The sequence below is a fragment of the Hemiscyllium ocellatum genome, chromosome 31 (assembly GCF_020745735.1).
Source record: "Hemiscyllium ocellatum isolate sHemOce1 chromosome 31, sHemOce1.pat.X.cur, whole genome shotgun sequence".
NCBI classification, from domain to species: Eukaryota; Metazoa; Chordata; class Chondrichthyes; order Orectolobiformes; family Hemiscylliidae; genus Hemiscyllium; species Hemiscyllium ocellatum.
Genome location: NC_083431.1, coordinates 38,669,240 through 38,687,549, shown reverse-complemented (window position 1 = coordinate 38,687,549; position 18,310 = coordinate 38,669,240). Strand labels below are relative to the sequence as shown.

The 18,310-nt window shown below is 42.7% G+C and overlaps 1 protein-coding gene across 1 annotated transcript in view; it reads right to left on the bottom strand.

Moving 5' to 3' along the window:
- Positions 1–18,310, bottom strand: part of LOC132830264 (septin-4-like) — an 88,694-nt gene that overhangs the window by 31,717 nt on the left and 38,667 nt on the right. Inside the window, exons 2-5 of the mRNA XM_060847807.1 lie at positions 11,605–11,701; positions 8,937–9,023; positions 2,292–2,415; positions 1,373–1,507 (exon numbers count right to left, since the gene is read on the bottom strand). Coding sequence (XP_060703790.1) covers positions 1,373–1,507; positions 2,292–2,415; positions 8,937–9,023; positions 11,605–11,701 — 443 coding nt within the window. The remainder of the gene's footprint in view (positions 1–1,372; positions 1,508–2,291; positions 2,416–8,936; positions 9,024–11,604; positions 11,702–18,310) is intronic.

The following is an 18,310-nucleotide window of genomic DNA, read 5'->3' as shown; positions in this document are numbered from 1 at the left end:
GAGTTGTTTTACATTAGAATTAAAAGCTATCACAACATTATTTATAGTGTTCAAACTTCTTGTGAGGGGCTTTTCTCATGGAGGATTAAATGCCATATATTTATAGGAGACAATGGCCTAGTGGTATTATCAATAGATTGTTAATCGAGACACCTAGGTAAAATTCTGGGGTCAATCGTTGGAAAAACCCTTTAGGGAGGAAAACTGCCATCCTTACCTGGCCTGGCTCATATGTGACTCCAGACCCACAGCAATGTGGTTGACTCTTTACTGTTCTCTGGGCTGGGCAATAAACGCTGTCCTAGCCAGTGATGCCCACATCCCAAGACTGAATAAAAATAAATCTCCAATCATATATGTTGGTAAGACATTGGCACATTACACGAGATTCCATCAACTAGTTGTGGAAAGCACACTGCAATTCCCAATATAAACATAAAATACTGAAGGTGTTAGGAATCTGAAATAAAAACAAAAAAGAAGTGTTTTGGCAAGCCTGGCAGTATCTGTGGAAAGAGAAACAGATTTAATATTTCAAATCTGTTTATATTAATGCTTTTTCAAAACTGAAGGGGTCTGGAAATTATGTTTTTCACTGGGTTGATGAACAGGGAGGAGAAGCAAGTAGAACAGATGCTGAGGGTAACCAGAGCAGAGACAAATGGCAGAAGGGAAGAGATTTAGATTCAGAATAAGTATTAATTGTCAGCATGAATAATAGAAAATTGGTCAACTCTGCTGACAGTAAATCTATGCAGACATGACATTGATGGGGTAAGGGGATCTAATCAAAATAGCAGACAGAGCTCATGGTCTGGAGTTGTTGAACTCAGTGTTGAATCCTGAAGATTGTAAAGTGTAGTAGTGGAAAATTAGGTGCTGTTCCTCCAGCTTGCATTGGGCTAGATTGGAGCACTGCAGCAGACCTAGGACAGAAATGTTAGCATCCCTGAAACGTACAGCCAGTGGGCTAGGCATGTTCATTGAGAAAGTGGCCTTTTGTTGATCCATAGTCTCAACAAGTTTACAATAGCATTCATTTGCATCAATTGTTCTTATTCCTATCCAACTATCATAACAATATGTGTTCGTGTTTTCGTACTTCATATCTTCCAATCTTTGCTTTATTCATGCTAAGGTGAAGCTCTCATGTGACCAGTAAAACTTCAGTAATTCAGTCACAAAACCACTCATAGACAGCGACTAGCTACTTGACTAGGGTCACAGATACTAGAGTGGAACTTGACTCCAAATTGCATGCGGATTCCCAAATCAGTTTGAATGGTGAAGCATTTTTCAGAGTGTCAGGAGTAAATGGGCTGGATAGGTAAGATTGTCAGGTCAGGTCTGCAGCCAAAACCATTCTGCTCACCCATGGCCAAATGGAGAGATGAAGTAAAGGCAGCAGTGAATTCGGTTGTCCACAATATTTTTCCTGTTCAGACCACTCTCATCACGGAAATACTGCTCAAACTGCTGGTCTATGTAATCAGCAATTGGCTTCCAACTAAGGAAGAAATGAAAACAAAATTCACAACAAGTTACATTGGCAAACAGAGATACAATTCAGTAAGAAGGGAGAGGGGAAGGAAAACATGTCTCTCATCATGTAGAGTTATGTTAATAGCAGCATGTCTTTGAAATAGCCTGGGGTGTCCCTATTCCATCAGAGAAGGGGAATGATCATTGATTCTATGGTATCAGGAGAGGGATGCTAATAGCATGGTGACATTGGGGATGGTGAAAATCAATAGCTCCAGGTCACACTGACACAGAAACGTGAAAAGCTTGGGAAAGCGGACTTCAATAGCACTGTATCAAAAGTGAGAGATCAAATTAATGACACAACAAAAGGATTTACTGTTGACAAAACTTTGCAAAGAAGTAAGACAGGAGTCTACAACATCTGAAGGGTTGTGACAGTAAAAGGAACATGTACAACGTTATACCATAACAGATTAAGGCAAGTGACAGATATACAAGATAGTAAGGGTAATGAGAGTAGAAACAATCTGCCTCGTAGTGAAGGAACATGGCTTAACACCATGGTAACACCACTGTGGTGATGCTACAGGATCAAGAAGTCACTTCTCAATGTTTTCTTACATCTTGAAAGCTATTCACCACTTAGGTTGATGAACACATTTTTCAATTTTATGCGTTATGTTCTAATTGCTGAAACAGAGCCAACTCTCCATGCTACCTTCTTCTAAGCTGTCGCTTTACCCTATGTTTTTTGCTTCATGTCATCTGATGTTATTCTATTGAACTAAGCCGTTAGCTCCACAAACCATTCTTGGTTATTAATAGCATCGCCAAATCCTGGTGTGTCGATAATTGTTAGCCGAAGCCGAACTCCCTTCTCTTCAATTTCCACCGAATGTTTGGTGATATCAACAGTCTGGGTGATCCTTTCTGGAGAGATAATGAAAGTTGGGTTAGTGCCACCATTAAACTGTATAAACTTCAAGGGTGAGGACAACCTTTAAAGTATGGATTGCAATTTCCTTATTTCCCAAATGAAATCTCATTCTTTTGACCGCTATCTTAGATGACTTAAGGATAGTCGTTTAAGTCTAGACTGGATATATTGAAGTGTAACATTGAAACAAGGATCTAAATAAAGCCCAGACTAAGGAGAGTGAAGTTTCTTCTCTCTACGATTGCTCAGTGGTTAGCACTGCTGCCTCACAGTGCCAGGGACTTAGGTTCGATTCCAGCCTCGGGTGACTGTCTATGTGGAGTCTCCAATTTTTCCCAAGTCTGCGTGGGTTTTCTCTGGGTACTCCGGTTTCCTCCCACAGTCCAAAGATGTGCAGGTTAGGTGGACTGATCATACTAAATTATCATAAGTGCCCAGGAAGCGCAGGCTAGGTGGATTAGCCTTGGGAAAAGGTGGGTAACATTTAGGTGGGATGTTCTGAGAGTCAGTGTGAACTTGATGGGCTGAATAACCTGTTTCTATACTGTAGGGATTCTATGTTCTATTAACTGTGAGCACCAACAGACCTCAAACCCACCACCAGACCATGGAAGTTTGGGAATTCTCAATACAATTTTTTAATAGAATGGGTTGGTAAACACTACTGACACCAATTCAACATGATTCTAGAAATCTTAGTTTGAGGCAACAAGATGGACGCCTATGGGAAATGAAACAAAGAGTTGGATGAGTTGCCACTTCCAAATTTCAGTTGAGATATGGGCTGGAGTTGTCCAGCTTGGAGCTTGATTACGGTGTCAGGTTCAGTAAGGGCATCACTTCCACCACAGCCTGTCATAATTTTCTTGCCTGATTACACACTTTACAGGTCATTGTCTGTGCAAAGAGTAGTAGCATAAGCTAAACAAATTACACGGAGCAGCCAGGCAGAAGGTTCTCACCTTTGTCAAACCCTTGCATTGTTGAAAATTCACGTCATTCTCAAAAGCCACATCTGAACTCCTTCATTCTTATGCCAGGAGCATCAAAGGAGTTGGTGTTGATTGTCCCCACCTCTTCAGAGATAGGGGATAACTTGTATATGTTTTGCACTAAGTTTACTGAGTCTTTGTTAAAGGGTCTACTGCCGACTGTCCAGAAAGAAGGGAGGTGCTCTTCTATAGTGATGGCACCAAGACTTCCTACCAAACCGAGATGGCCTGGACTGAGATCGCAGAACTGAGCAGCACCTGTGGCCCTCATTGACATACCCAGAGGACACAGTGCGGAAAGAGGATGCCCAATTTTCTCTGTTCCATTAAGTTGGGTGGCATCATCTTCTCATCACAAGCTCACTTTTAGTGGTAACACTCAGTCTAACTTTACCGGCATGTCACAGAGGTGAAAAGTTTCAGCATCACAAGTGTTCACACCATCCTTGACGTGACTGTAATAAAGTCAGGCAGCTAGACCTCAGAATGAGTTCCCTCTTTGGGGTTGTTAATCTGGGCTGAACAGGGAACCTTGGCTGATAGATACTGACAGGAGAATTCCTGAAGAAGGGCTCATGCCCGAAATGTCAATTCTCCTGTTCCTTGGATGCTGCCTGACCTGCTGCGCTTTTCCAGCAACACATTTTCAGCTGTGATAGATACTGACACTCTGGAATCTGACTCTGAATGAGGCAGTACTATATTCAAGGACTCTTCATGTCTGAAATAAAGGGCAATTTGGTAAAGGAAAACTGGCTTCTGCGGAGTTCTTAACCTTTATGCTGCAAATCTTCTGACATTCCCTGGGTACGTTGCTTCCCATTCTTTTACAGAGGGAGGCACACCATCTCACATTCTCACCAACTGCTTAACAAACCATTCCATCTGACTCCATTGTTTTTTTTCTCTGTCTCATTCTTGGTGAAGATACCTAAAAAGGCAGGAGGAGAGGTGCTGGATTTCTACCTCATCACCAAATCCAAGGAACAGACAGTGAAGCTGGGAGAATGGATACCTCACAGCTGGGTAAGGACTGTGGGAGGTCCTCTACCAATGGAGCAATTGGCCAAGACAGAACTTAGTGGGGAATATTGCACTCAGTTCATCTCAGATGTACAGGCAGTCCTGCACATTCCTCTAGACAAGGATTTGTCACCAACTAATTCTTTCACTTCTCCTCCACTAGTACTAGCACTCAAAGTGTAAGAGTCCACAACCTAAGTCCAGCACCTCCATTGAGGATGACACGTCTGAAACCTCAAATAATGCACTTGCATACTCCACCAGCCCAGAAAAACCACCCCTCTGACCCTCCATGGGTATCTTAACTACTGTAGTAGATTCAGGGACAGAATTTGGTGAGAACTGGAATATGTTAATATCAAAGGATTAATACTGTCGAGTGCCATAAGCACCACCTATTTTGGTTTATTATGGATTTGTGGAAGGAACGGCAAGGGAACCTGGGGGATTTACATCTAAAATTCAAGTTCTCCTTAAAATCTCTCATAATCTCAATCATGTCAATGCAGTTAGTGGCTGACAGGTAGTAAAGGACCTTTCGTTCAATACATGAATCTCTTCTAGTTAGATAAGTAGTTTTCCTCTCCTAGTGAACATATCACAAAAGTAGTGGGATTCATCTATTTTAGCTATGAAGAGTTGGGATAATTACACTTTAGCCATATTTTGGTCACAAAACATCGGAAAACCCTTTAGAACAGCATCAGAAAGCAGTATCGTTGTTATAACAGCATAGAGAAAGCTTCAAAACAAGTTAAATAAATAATCACATTCAGAAGACATGGCATCAGAAATAACACTGCCAGGATGATTTGATTTCAGAGATGAGCCAAATAAACACTGCACTGGATATCTTGAAGGAAACTGTTAAGATGCAGAATCATTCCAAACTAAATGCTAAATCAAAAGCTGAACAAGTAAATACGCTTGTATAAAAATTGAGAGATTAGACAATGATACAAAGGAGTGAAAACAAAGGCAACAGATATTTTTGAAGTAGTACTGACAGTCTTTAGGAATATTGTTATGCCAGAAAATATAGGCTTTGAAAGGACAAGATTTACTGGAAGAATTCAACATCCAGAGGAATCCAAATATAATTTCATTGATGATCTTTGTAGATTAGTGAAAAAATATGACAATTATGAGTTAGTGTCAGAATTCATGAGATAAAATTGTTATTTGGATTGTTGGGGAATCTTTGTCAGATTTATTAGAGTCCAAAGAAGCTGAGAGAATGGATCCAGAGGTGCTGGGCAAAATCAAAGAAGGAATAGAAAGCCAGGACATGAGAAGAAGTCTTTACTGCTGGCTAGAGAACCACATAATCAGAATTGGAGTAGGAAGATGGGGTAGAGATCAGACTCAGCACGAGGGAGAGCAGAAAAGTGAGCCCAATGCGGCACGGGGAGGGGGAGGGGGAGGGGGAAGAAATTGAACTCTTGCAGGGACTGAGAGATAAGCATAGCTAAGCACCTAAGCAGTTTAATTATGAACTTTTAAATTTTACTTTTTTATTTTTCTACCATGTATCTACGATTTTATACCAAAGATGGCATAAGGAATGGTGATATTTTACACTTCTCACTGTACTCCTGTATGATTGTACTTGAGTACAGAGGAACCTTGATTATCCGAAGGGCACGGACAGGCAATATTTTGTTTGGTTAATTGAATTCCAGATAACCGAATGCCGGATAACATTGCAATCTTGACAGATAATCTGATATTTGGATAATTGAATGCTGGATAAATTAGGTTCCTCTGTTCACGTGACAAAAAATCTAATTCTAATCCTAATTCCAGAGACAGTAATTCAGATGGTGATTGAAGCTGAAATCCAGAAGCAATACAAATCAACCCAATAATAAGAAGGCTCTTCTTGCCACAAGTCCATGGAAGCTATTGAATTCTTAAATACAAAGTTATAAATTTTAAAAAATTGCGAAAAAAACCCCAGCATTATGGGCCCTGCAAGCACAAGACACAAACTTCTTGTTAAAATTGAGCCCAATTATTAAAAGTGAGTACTTAATTTGTCACACAATAGATCATTTTCATAAAATGTGCAAAAGTGGAATCGAGTTTCAAGAAACCAAGAATCAAAAAACTACCCACAAGGTTAATGAGATAAAACAGCTTACAATAGAAGAACAACTTAAAACGTTTCTAGGGTAGATACTAGCACTTTTGGATGTTGATATTTATGACAATGGTTATTTAAGAAATTTCAAGTTATACCATAAGACCATAAGATATAGGAGTGGAAGCAAGGCCATTCAGCCCATTGAGTCCACTCTGCCATTTAATCATGGCTGATACTATCTGTCAATGTAGTGACACCTGTTCCAGTGTGAGCCTTAGAAAACAATGTCTACAGCTGACAACATTGTACCTGCATTATCCAGGAGGTACAGCACTTAAGGTTAAAAGACAACTTACAAGCAACTGTTTAATATGGGAGATGCCAAACAGTCAAACACCAAATGTACTTCACAATCGAGAATTCTAAGTCAAGTAGGAATTCATGTTTAGCACTGATTCTTCAAACGGAAGGAGTTAAATTATTTAGAGTCAAGAATTAACTAGTCAACAAACAGCGAATTAAGGAACTACCAGCCAAAGACAACTCGTAGAGGATTTCATAGATGCCCCTTTACTCTTTATGGGAACAAAACAAAACTAAATCTATTAATATTACTTACATTGACATCAGAAATCTGTTTTACTTTGTGAATAAGGTGAGAACTATCCATTCTGGGTGGGGCAGAAATGTTTTCCACTGCTATCAGCACTGAAAGAGTTCAGTTTCGAAGAATCAGAAAGATTTGTGAGGAAGCACAAGCAGTGAGATAGCCCCATGAACAGTATTCCCCTGTGGAGCCACTTGATGAATTTACAACTGAATTAACTCAGACTGCAACATACCTCGGTCAACAAATAACTCAGCTATTCAAGTCTGATGTTAGACACTGTGGTGATTTGAAAGGGACATTTTCAAGTAGAATATTTTACTCCCTTATCTTCCCAGGAAAGTCTTCAGTAGCACAGTGACAGAGGGGTAAAAACAAGGACTGCAGATGCTGGAAACCAGATTCTGGATTAGTGGAGGAGATACTGCCTGAACTGCTGTGCTCTTCCAGCACCACTAATCCAGAAGCACAGTGACAGAGATCACTTCAGCAAGAAGCAATCCTCAAATTCTCCAATGAAATCTCCACCCACATTTGATACAGCTTTTCAAAATCAACAAATGTACAGTTTGAAGACAACATTGTGAAATTTTACTTTATAGGTCCCACTGCCTCCCGGACATTCACCACTCAGCCTCACCCCAATGTGTATGTTCTTGACCTTCAGCTATCAAAACCTACTCTAACATATTCAACAGTGACCATCTCCTAGACTGCACAATACCTCCAGACAGGATAGTGGGGACTGGTCTTGGGGGAAGAGATGATGGCCTTGTGGTATTAATCACTATATTATTCATCCAGAGACCTAGGTAATATGTCCCAGGGACCCGGTTTCAAATCTCACCACAGCAGATGGTGGAATTTGAATTCAATAAAATCTAGGATTAAGAGTCTAATGATGACCATGAATCCATTAATCGATTGCTGTAAAACCCATCTGGTTCACTAACATCCTTTAGGGAAGGAAATGGCCATCCTTACTTGGTCTGGCCTATATGTGACTCCAGAACCACAGCAATGTGCTTAACTTCCAAACTACCCTCTGGGGAAGTAGAGATGATCAATAAATGAAACCTAGCTAGTGATGCCTTCATCCCATGCATGAATTTAAAGAAAAAACAGTTGCCCACAACATGGCTGATACCATGAACAAAGCCTTTGTTACCCTGGATTGACTGGTGTCTACCTCTCCACCCCAGACTGCATTCAAGCACTCCCCACTCCTCCCCCAGACTGACTGACTCGTGTTGCTAACTGGGATGGACACATCTTCATGTTGCATCGATATCCCACATGAGGAATTTTGATGCTGATGCTGACGACTCAAAGTCTGATTTCCTCAGACTTCTTTCCTTCATTGGCATCAAATTGACCAACGTGCACTTTATCAGCTCCTGTGTTAGAATGTTGAGGCAAACAACATGTAGTGAAGCTTTAATGATTCCAGTCTACTTGTTGCCAGGAGGGCCAACTGGGCAAAAATGTTACGTGACACCACTGTGATCATTACTGTCACATCACTGCAATATTAGAATAACATTCACTGATGTACTGGGTATCAGTGACATCCTCTTCATCTTGATCAGACTACTAGGCAGTCTGATGGGCAGGAGAAAGAGATAATTCACGGTATTTTGGCACAACCAGACTGTTTCCAAAAATGTTGCCTTAAGAGTTTGACTGAAAGAGAAGAAATATTTACAGTATATTTTCCAATGTTGCTGATCTCATCAAATGCTGACTGTCCTATTTTCACTGAAGTTCAATCAGACTACTTAGCAAAAAAAAAACTCAGAATCTGACCTTCAGTATTGAGGAACTTCCTGTCTTTGTACAGGTCTGTGAGAAAAAGGCTGTTAACCAAGGTTGATTTCCCAAGGCCAGATTCCCCTGAAAGGAAGCAACAAAAGACAGGTCAGATTAGAGCCATTGAACATTTGGGAACGTTCATAGAGATCCACTTTCTTTGGGGTCAGGCACAGAGGTCATGATATTATAGCGATCTTGTCTGCTTGATTTATGACTAGGATACAATATCTGTGATACATTACTGAATGAATTTCAAACAGATCTAACTTGACTTAAACAGAGTTTCACCTGTAAACTGGCTTGATAAACAGGACATGTGACTATTTTCTAATGACTCCCTTTGGTTGGAAACATCTATGAGCATTAGAAAATGTTTTACCAACATCGATGTCTGGGACAAACTACTCAGCTTGCCCATTGTTAGAATAAACTTGTAGTTGTGCTACAGAGACAATAGAGACATTGCTGATGTGCAGCAAGCTTCTCAGGTTGCAATGAGGCTCTCTGTCTGTAAGAGTATTGGCTAGTAGTTGATAGCATTGGGCTAGCTTCTCATCACCCTGTTACTATACACTACCCACTTACATGTACCGAAACAACAGTCATTACCAAATTAGCAAGTCTACAATGACCATGATGTTTGTTATGCATTCATGGACATCACTTGCTAAGCCAGCATTTATTGTTCATGTTTAAAAACCCTTCAGAATAAAAAGTGGCTGTGAGCGGTCTTCATGAAATTCTGCTGTCCTTTTGATGTAGGTGCACCCACAGTGTTGTTGGGAAAGGAGTGCTGGGACTTTGATCTAGCAACAGTGACAGAATGCTGATATATTTCCAAGTCAGGATTGTGTCTGGTTTGAAGGGGAACCTGCAGGGGATGGTGTTCACATGCATTTGCTGACCTTGTCTTTCCAGATGGAAGGTGCTATCAAAAGTGATTTGTTAAACTACTGCAATGCATCGTGTTGATAGTATATACTGCTAACACTATGCACTGATGCTAGAGGGAATGCGTGATAATGTATTGGATGCCAATCCTGCTTTCTCCAGGATGATGCCAAGCTTGAGAGTGGTGTTGGAGCTACCCTCATTTAACTAAATGAGAAGTATTGTGCCATGTATATGGTGGTAAAGTATTTGGGAGTCAGGAGGTGAGTGACTTGCTGCAGAATTCCCAGCCTGTAACTTGCTCACATAGCCACAGCATTTATATGATCAGTTCAGTTCAGTATCTGGTCATTGTCGACATCCTGGAGGTTGCGAATCAGATTTTCAGCAGTGTTAATGCCATTAAATGTCAGGTGGTGATGGCCACATTGTTATTTGTTTGAAACGGTCATTGCCTGGCACTCATGTGGTGCGAATGTTACTTGCTAATTATCAGCTAAAGCCTGGATATTTATCCAGGTCTTGCTGCATGGAATCAGTGCTTCAGTATCTGAGTAGTTCCAAAATAGTGGTGAATATTGTGCAATCGTCAGCAAACATCCCCATTTCTGCCCTAATGAGGGGCAAGGTCATTGGTGAAGAAGCTGAAGATGGTTGGGACTAGAATACCACCCTGAAGAATTCCTGCAGTGCTGTCCTGGTGCTGAGACAATTGACCTCCAACAAGCACAGCTTTCTCCCTTTGTGCCATGTATAATGACTCCCACCTGTAGAGAGTTTCCCTCCTGATTTCCATTGATTCCAGTTTTGCTGGGCTCCCTCATACCACACTCAGGTTAATGCGACCTTGAAGTCAATGGTACTCACTCTCAGTTCATCTCTGGAATTCAGCTCGTTTGACCATTTTTGGACAAAGATTCAATGGAGGTCAGGAGCTGAGTGACTAACAGAAACCAACTGAGCCTCAGTGGGCATGTTATTGCTGGTAACACTGCTGACAGCCTTTCTTAATTTTCTGATGTGAAGAATAGACTTTTAGGTGGTAATTTGCCCAGTTGGATTTGTCCTGCTTTTTGCACAGAGGACATTCTTGAGCAAACTTTCCTCACTGCTGGGTAAATGTTAGTGTTGCAGCTGTTCTGGAAATACTTGGCAAGAGGTGCAGCTAATTCTTCAGTACTATTGCAGAATATTGTCAGGGCCTATAGCATTCACATGGTCAGTGCCTTCAGTTGTTTCTTGACATCACATGGACTGAAACATGGCTGTTGAAGACTGACATCTGTGATGCTGGAGAAGCCAGGGTATGGCTGAGATGGATCATTCACTCAGCACCAGGTTGATCCCTCATTCTGTGATATGTCTGATGCTGCTCCTGGCATGTCCTGCTGCACTCTCCATTGGCTTGATGGGAATGATAGAGTGGGGGACATATTCGGCTATGAGGTTACAAATTGCATTTGAATATATTCTGCTGATGCCTCACAGTATCTCATCGATATCCAGTTTTGCGTTGCTCGATCTGTTGGAAGTTTAATCCATTTAGCACGGTGATAGAGCCACACCACAATGGAGAGTATCTCAATGTTAAAAAGTAATTTCTTTGGTATTACCAGAGTAGAATGTATGGTGTTATTTAAGACTGGGAACATAGAATTACCAAAATGGAATGCTGCTAAAGTAATGTGCCTAGCTTTACCTTTGTATCAGATGTCATTGAGGTATATTGCTAAGTTAATGATCAAAATTCCATGAAAACAAACTGTTTTACCTGCCACCAGTAGTGTGAAATCAAACCCTTTCTTTACTGACTTGCGATGAACCTGGTTGGGTAATGTTGCAAAGCCAACATACTCTTTATCCTGGTCCTGTGGAATTAAACAAGGAGGTGTTATTCACCAATTGCTACGTCATTGAAAACCATAAACACCAGTCACATCCTGTGAAATTCCTCAAAACACTTTCCATCTTCCATTTCTCACCATACCGTGATTTCGAGTCTTCTTTTCACACCGTCTCAGTTTCTTTACTTTCCATTCCACATGCTGCTGATTCAACTCTCTGTTCCCCTCACTCCCTGCCAATGCCATTATTTGCACCTCACCATTCTGCATGACTTCATTTTTCTCGTGTATCATTTAATGGTTTCTCTCTCTAAACTGAAAGCATGTACAGCAGTGATCACATGACCAAGCAAATAGAATGTACCTATAAATACATTTCTCCAAACATTCCTCCTTTCATTAAAAAAATACGTACACTTATCTATCCAAAATGTATGGTCTATACAAAAAAAAGATCATTCATGAACCAATGGTGTGGACAGGACCTTAGAATCCTGCAGGATGCACAAAGAATGCTGGGTGGGAGAACTGAAATGGGTAAGAGTCAAAATGTCACATTCTTGTCAGTGAGATAAACCTTTGCAATGAAGTTCTCCAATCTTAAAAAAATGGATTGATGTCCCATTGCAGATGCCAAGAAGCCTATCCATATGTATTTTTATCTCATTGAAAACACAACTTTCTGGAATTAAATGCTCATTACTACAGGAAATTAGGAACAGGGTGGGCCATTTGGCCCTGCAATCCTACTGCACCTATCACTAACGTCACAGTGATCTGCTTGTAACCTCAACTTCTCTCTTTCCTGTCTGTATCACATAACCCTCAACCCGATTGTCCATCACTTTCATGTCTATAATCCATAACCATGGACTCCCTTGTCCATCACTTTTCCATTATACTCTCAATTCTCTTTTCCATTACATTCCTGCTTCAAGTCCATAACTCTCAACTCTCATGTTAACCACTAGCATGTCTATACTCCACAACCCTCGATTTCCTTCATTATTAAAAATATAACTCAACCATGAATAAATTTAAAACTCCACCTTTCCCCATCTTCTTAGGAAGAGAAGTTAACATTCCATTAACCTTCAGAGAAAAGAATTCACCCTATCTCTATATTCAAATAGAGACCATTTATTCTTAAACAATGTATCTAATTTATTTTTTCTCACAACAGAAAACTTCCTCCAGGAATCCAAGCTTTCTAATTCCCTCAAGGTCTCATAGGTTCCCAATTAAGGTCTATACAATCAAGAATCAGTCCCTTCAGAAACCCAGTTGTGAAAGTTGTGAAAGACTCCCACAGCTATCTGGAATCTACTATAAACCGACTGACTCCCACAGCTATCTGGACTACACCTCCTCCCACCCTGCCCCCTGTAAAAACTCCATCCCATATTCCCAATTCCTTCGTCTCCGCCGCATCTGCTCCCAGGAGGACCAGTTCCAACACTGCACAGCCCAGATGGCCTCCTTCTTCAAGGACCGCAGATTCCCCCCAAACGTGATCGACGATGCCCTCCACCACATCTCCTCCACTTCCCGCTCCTCCGCCCTTGAGCCCCACTCCTCCAACCGCCACCAAGACAGAACCCCACTGGTTCTCACCTACCACCCCACCAACCTCCGTATACAACGTATCATCCGCCGTCATTTCCGCCACCTCCAAACGGACCCCACCACCAGGGATATATTTCCCTCCCCTCCCCTATCAGCGTTCCGCAAAAACTACTCCCTTCGTGACTCCCTCGTCAGGTCCACACCCCCCACCAACCCAACCTCCACTCCCGGCACCTTCCCCTGCAACCGCAGGAAATGTAAAACTTGCGCCCACACCTCCTCCCTCACTTCCCTCCAAGGCCCCAAGGGATCCTTCCATATCCGCCACAAATTCACCTGCACCTCCACACACATCATCTATTGCATCCGCTGCACCTGATGTGGCCTCCTCTACATTGGGGAGACGGGCCGCTTACTTGCGGAACGCTTCAGAGAACACCTCAGGGACGCCCGGACCAACCAACCCAACCACCCCGTGGCTCAACACTTTAACTCTCCCTCCCACTCCACCGAGGACATGCAGGTCCTTGGACTCCTCCACCGGCAAAACATAACAACACGACGGTTGGAGGAAGAGCGCCTCATCTTCTGCCTGGGAACCCTCCAACCACAAGGGATGAACTCAGATTTCTCCAGTTTCCTCATTTCCCCTCCCACCACCTTGTCTCAGTCGGTTCCCTCAACTCAGCACCGCCCTCCTAACCTGCAATCTTCTTCCTAACCTCTCCGCCCCCATCCCACTCCGGCCTATCACCCTCACCTTGACCTCCTTCCACCTATCACATCTCCATCGCCCCTCCCCCAAGTCCCTCCTCCCTACCTTTTATCTTAGCCTGCCTGGCACCCTCTCCTCATTCCTGATGAAGGGCTTATGCCCGAAACGTCGAATTTCCTAATCCTTGGATGCTGCCTGACCTGCTGTGCTTTAACCAGCAACACATTTTCAACAGTTGTGAAAGTAGATGTGTACCTGATAACATTCACTTTTTCTTGGTCTTTGATGTGAATACTTGCTGCTCTGTCCTTATCGTGATATGGTTTTAAATGATGGTTGCAATGAGTTGCAGTGTAAGGTCTTCAAGTATCGTTCAAGTATCAAAGGAGAGGCATCTCATGTAGTCCATCAAGCGTCTGACATCTCTGGTATGGCTTCCTTCACCAATTATGGATGTGTGTCAGCGATGCACTCACCAGATTGTGACTCCAAGCCTACTAGAGAGAGTGGATCCACCTAGTTGAATGTCTCTGTGATGGTGGAGGGTACAGCTGTACACCTTGTAGATGTAGTGTCAGAGACATCATCCCCTGGTGGGGCAGGTGCCTGAGCTTTGTGATTTCTCCTCTTGTGTTAGCCACTAGTACCCATGGTGGAGGAGAGAAAGAATTAGCTGCTGGAGATGCACAGTCCTTTGTGTGGACAACGTCTGATACAGTCTGCACATCATAGAACAGCACACCAGCTGCTTCCTCACTGGTTTCCTGGGACAGTCCCACCCTTCCATCAGCACAGAAACAATCATGGACCTTCCTGGCCATCTCAGTTGCCTGCTCCTTGAAAAGGGTGGGCATATGAATATCTGACATGCCTCGATTGGTCTGGGAGGGCTTTGTCTTGTTATTGGCAATCTTGCCCTGCAAACAGTGAAAGAGGAGTTATCGAGCAGCACTGCAACAGATTCACGAGCACGTTATGTGCATGTGTAACACTGCCTGGTACTGAGTGCTCCCCAGTAAGTGATTAGCAACAACACTGACAATACAACTGGTCATGATTGAGGCAACTCTTCAGTGCATCTATTCCATGTGATGCTAAGGCATGCAGGTGGTCATCCACTTGTGAAATTCATCCGTATTGGCACAGTTAGACTGAGTGATGACTGTTGGTTGGCACTGGAGTCCAATTCTCCAGTAAGGGTCATATCACAGGTCAGTGCCTTGGTCTATGCCACCTCGGTTTTTTGGCTGGGAAGAGCGAGTAGGGTAGGCATCTGCCACCATCCAAGGATCTCCTCCTTTCCTGGATGGTCTCATCCAAAACCACAAGTGAGGCAAAGCTCGAAAAGACTGGGGGAGAGGGACCAGTCTTTGCTTCCTCCTGCCATTTCACGGCAGAGGATAAGTAACAAATGCTGAAAGGTGCTGCAGGTTTGCAATGACAGAAGGATGACTAGCAACCCTTTAAACTAGGGCTTTTGATCTTGGATGGTCCTGCCAGAGTTGACAACTTCCTGAAAATTACTTGGTCATCATCTGCAACAACTCCGATGCAAAGTAGTAAGTTAAAAACCACGTGATTACGCATGTAAACTTGTCCTGCCCTGGAACAGAAGTAATGACTTCTAATACATCCAATGCCACACTGATATTCTGTAATGGAAGATTGCACCCAGTGTGTCATTCCAGTCTGCCACTTTCTTCAGTCGCTGAAGCATTCAGGTCTTTTAATGGAATGTCTGCAAGTTGTCGCTAGCTGTTCATCTGGAGTCTGCTCATTCATGGAGTGAGGTTGTCATTTCCTTGATTACTCCCCTCTTTCCCAGCTCTTCTGCCTCATCTTTCAGGCTGGCCTTTCAGGATGGCAGCAGGAACACACCTCAGCAGATGCCGAGTTGCTCTCTCTCACACATTAAATTTAAGATGATATTCACCGAGAAAACATCCAAGGCCCATGAAAAGATTTTCCTACTTTTTAAAAGTCTATTTGGCCGTTCATGACCTTGTGCCCTTAAAAATGCTGCAAGTCTTTTCGGGTACATGTAGCATTACATTCCAAGCTTTAGACTTGTTTAATGTCTACAACACAGAACTGCAAATTTCCTCCTTCCCACCGCACTGGGCTGTCAGCTTCATTCATATCTGGGAATCTGGGTCATTCCATCACAAATTCTCCTTCAATCGCTCATGTTTAGAGTCACAAGTTTGAGCCACTTCTCACGGATCTGCGAAGTTCACTTTATTACTCATAACATGGGAAGAAATCTCACTTTTCACATTCCCTTGATGTTCTCCCTCCACCATCATCACTCTAACAGCCACAGACTATTTCTCACCTTCTGGTTGGACAGTGCCAACCTGTTCTATGGTGGAGAATGACTTGTCAGAATCATTGTCCCACAGTTCACCAGCAGCCACCTTTGTCAGTTTGCTTTGTTTATTTCCAACAAAATACTTGTGTGCAATTAATCCAGCTTTCCGCAGTCAGAACTTTCCCCCATGCTGTTTTGTTGTAGCAGCGTCCTCTGTAATATTTACATCTTGTACTCTGGCTTCGATCTTTCTGCTGTTCCTTCTGGGAATATTTATTCCTTCCTTTCAGAGTAATGCAAAGTCTCAGCAGTTCTCCTGATTTAAAACCTCAGAGCTTCCGTACAATTTAATCACTATCCTCGGCTAAGGTTGTCATCTCATGAACTGCCATTTTCACTTCTTGACAAAATGTAATGTATTTGACATTCTCTATAAATCAATTGATTCAAAGCTCTGCTGCCTAGAATGCAAATGTTCTTTCATCACTCCCGTATATGCTGATCTAAGTCAGCTCACAATTCAGCAAAGCATTGATTTTCAAACTGACTTCCCTATTGCTGCAGCCTCCTCCAGCCCCTACAACCCTCTCCATCTCTGCAGCCTCCTCCATCCCCTGCAACCCTCCCTATCTCTGCAGCCTCCTCCGTCCCCTACAACCCTCCCTATCTCTGCGCCTCCTCCATCCCCTGTGACCCTCCCCATCTCTAAAACGTCCTTCAGCCCCTACAACCTCTTGGGAACAGTTAGTACCCACGAGATGGAAAAGATCTATCTTTAAAAAATCAGCCACGGACAGCTAAGGAGGTAAGCAACTATAAACTTAAAATACAAAGAACATTACAGATTCCAAAGAATGGGACAAACTCAAAGACCAGCAAGTGGGTCACAAAGCAGCTTTCAGAGTGACTAAAAACAGAGTCCCTGCAATGCGGAAAGAGGCCATTCAGAACACCCGGCAGAAATCCAAACAGATGGGCAGAATGTGCAAACTCCACAAAGATAAGCACCCCAGGCTGGAATCAAACCTGGGTCCTTGGCACTATGAAGCAGCATTGAGCCACTGAGTAACCGCTGAGCCACTGTGCTACCCCATTTTGAAAGCAAACTTGCAAAGGACATAAATGAGAAGAGACTTTAATTATAAAAGGGAAAGCAGCTGGTTAAGAGTACTATTGGCACTGAAGGTTGAGTGGGGATATTGTCAGTAACTATGGGGAAATGCTAGACATGCTGAATATGATTATTTTGCTCCAGTATACGCAGCAGAAAAGGAGGAAAGCTTGCCAGAAGTCCCAAAGAAAGTAACAGATAATCAGGGACAGGGTCAAAATGAAATTAGCTCCAAGAAATCCTTAATAATAGGGAACTTAATGGAACTGGAGAAGAGAGTGAGGTCTGCAGATGCTGGAGATCAGAGCTGAAAATGTGTTGCTGGAAAAGCGCAGCAGGTCAGGCAGCATCCAAGGAACAGGAGATTCGATGTTTCGGGCATTCCTGAAGAAGGGCTTATGCCCGAAATGTCGAATCTCCTGTTCCTTGGATGCTGCCTGACCTGCTGCGCTTTTCCAGCAACACATTTTCAACGTAATGGAACTGAAGAGTGACAAATCCCAAGGTCTGATGGTTTCCATCCAGGGTGTTAATGGAGGTAGGAGAGCACATTGCTAATGCTGTAACCATAAACTTTCACACTTCCCTGGATTTAGGAGTTGTACCTCTAGATTGGAAATTTGCTCTTGTCTCTCTACTCTTCAAAAAGACTGGCAGATAGAAACCAGTTAAGCCCGACTTCTGTGTTGGGGCCTCATGTATTCTGAGGTGTACCAATTGTTACTGTCTGTAATCAAGAATGGGGTAACTGATCACCTTGAAAAATGCCAGTTAATGAGTGAGAGTCAGCATGGATTCATGAAGAGCAGAAACAAAAACAGGAATTGTTGGAAAAGCTCAGCATGTCTGGCGGCACCTGTGGAGAGAAATCAGAGTTACTGTTTCGGGTCCAGTGACCCTTCCTCAGAACCACTGAAAAAGGGTTGCTTA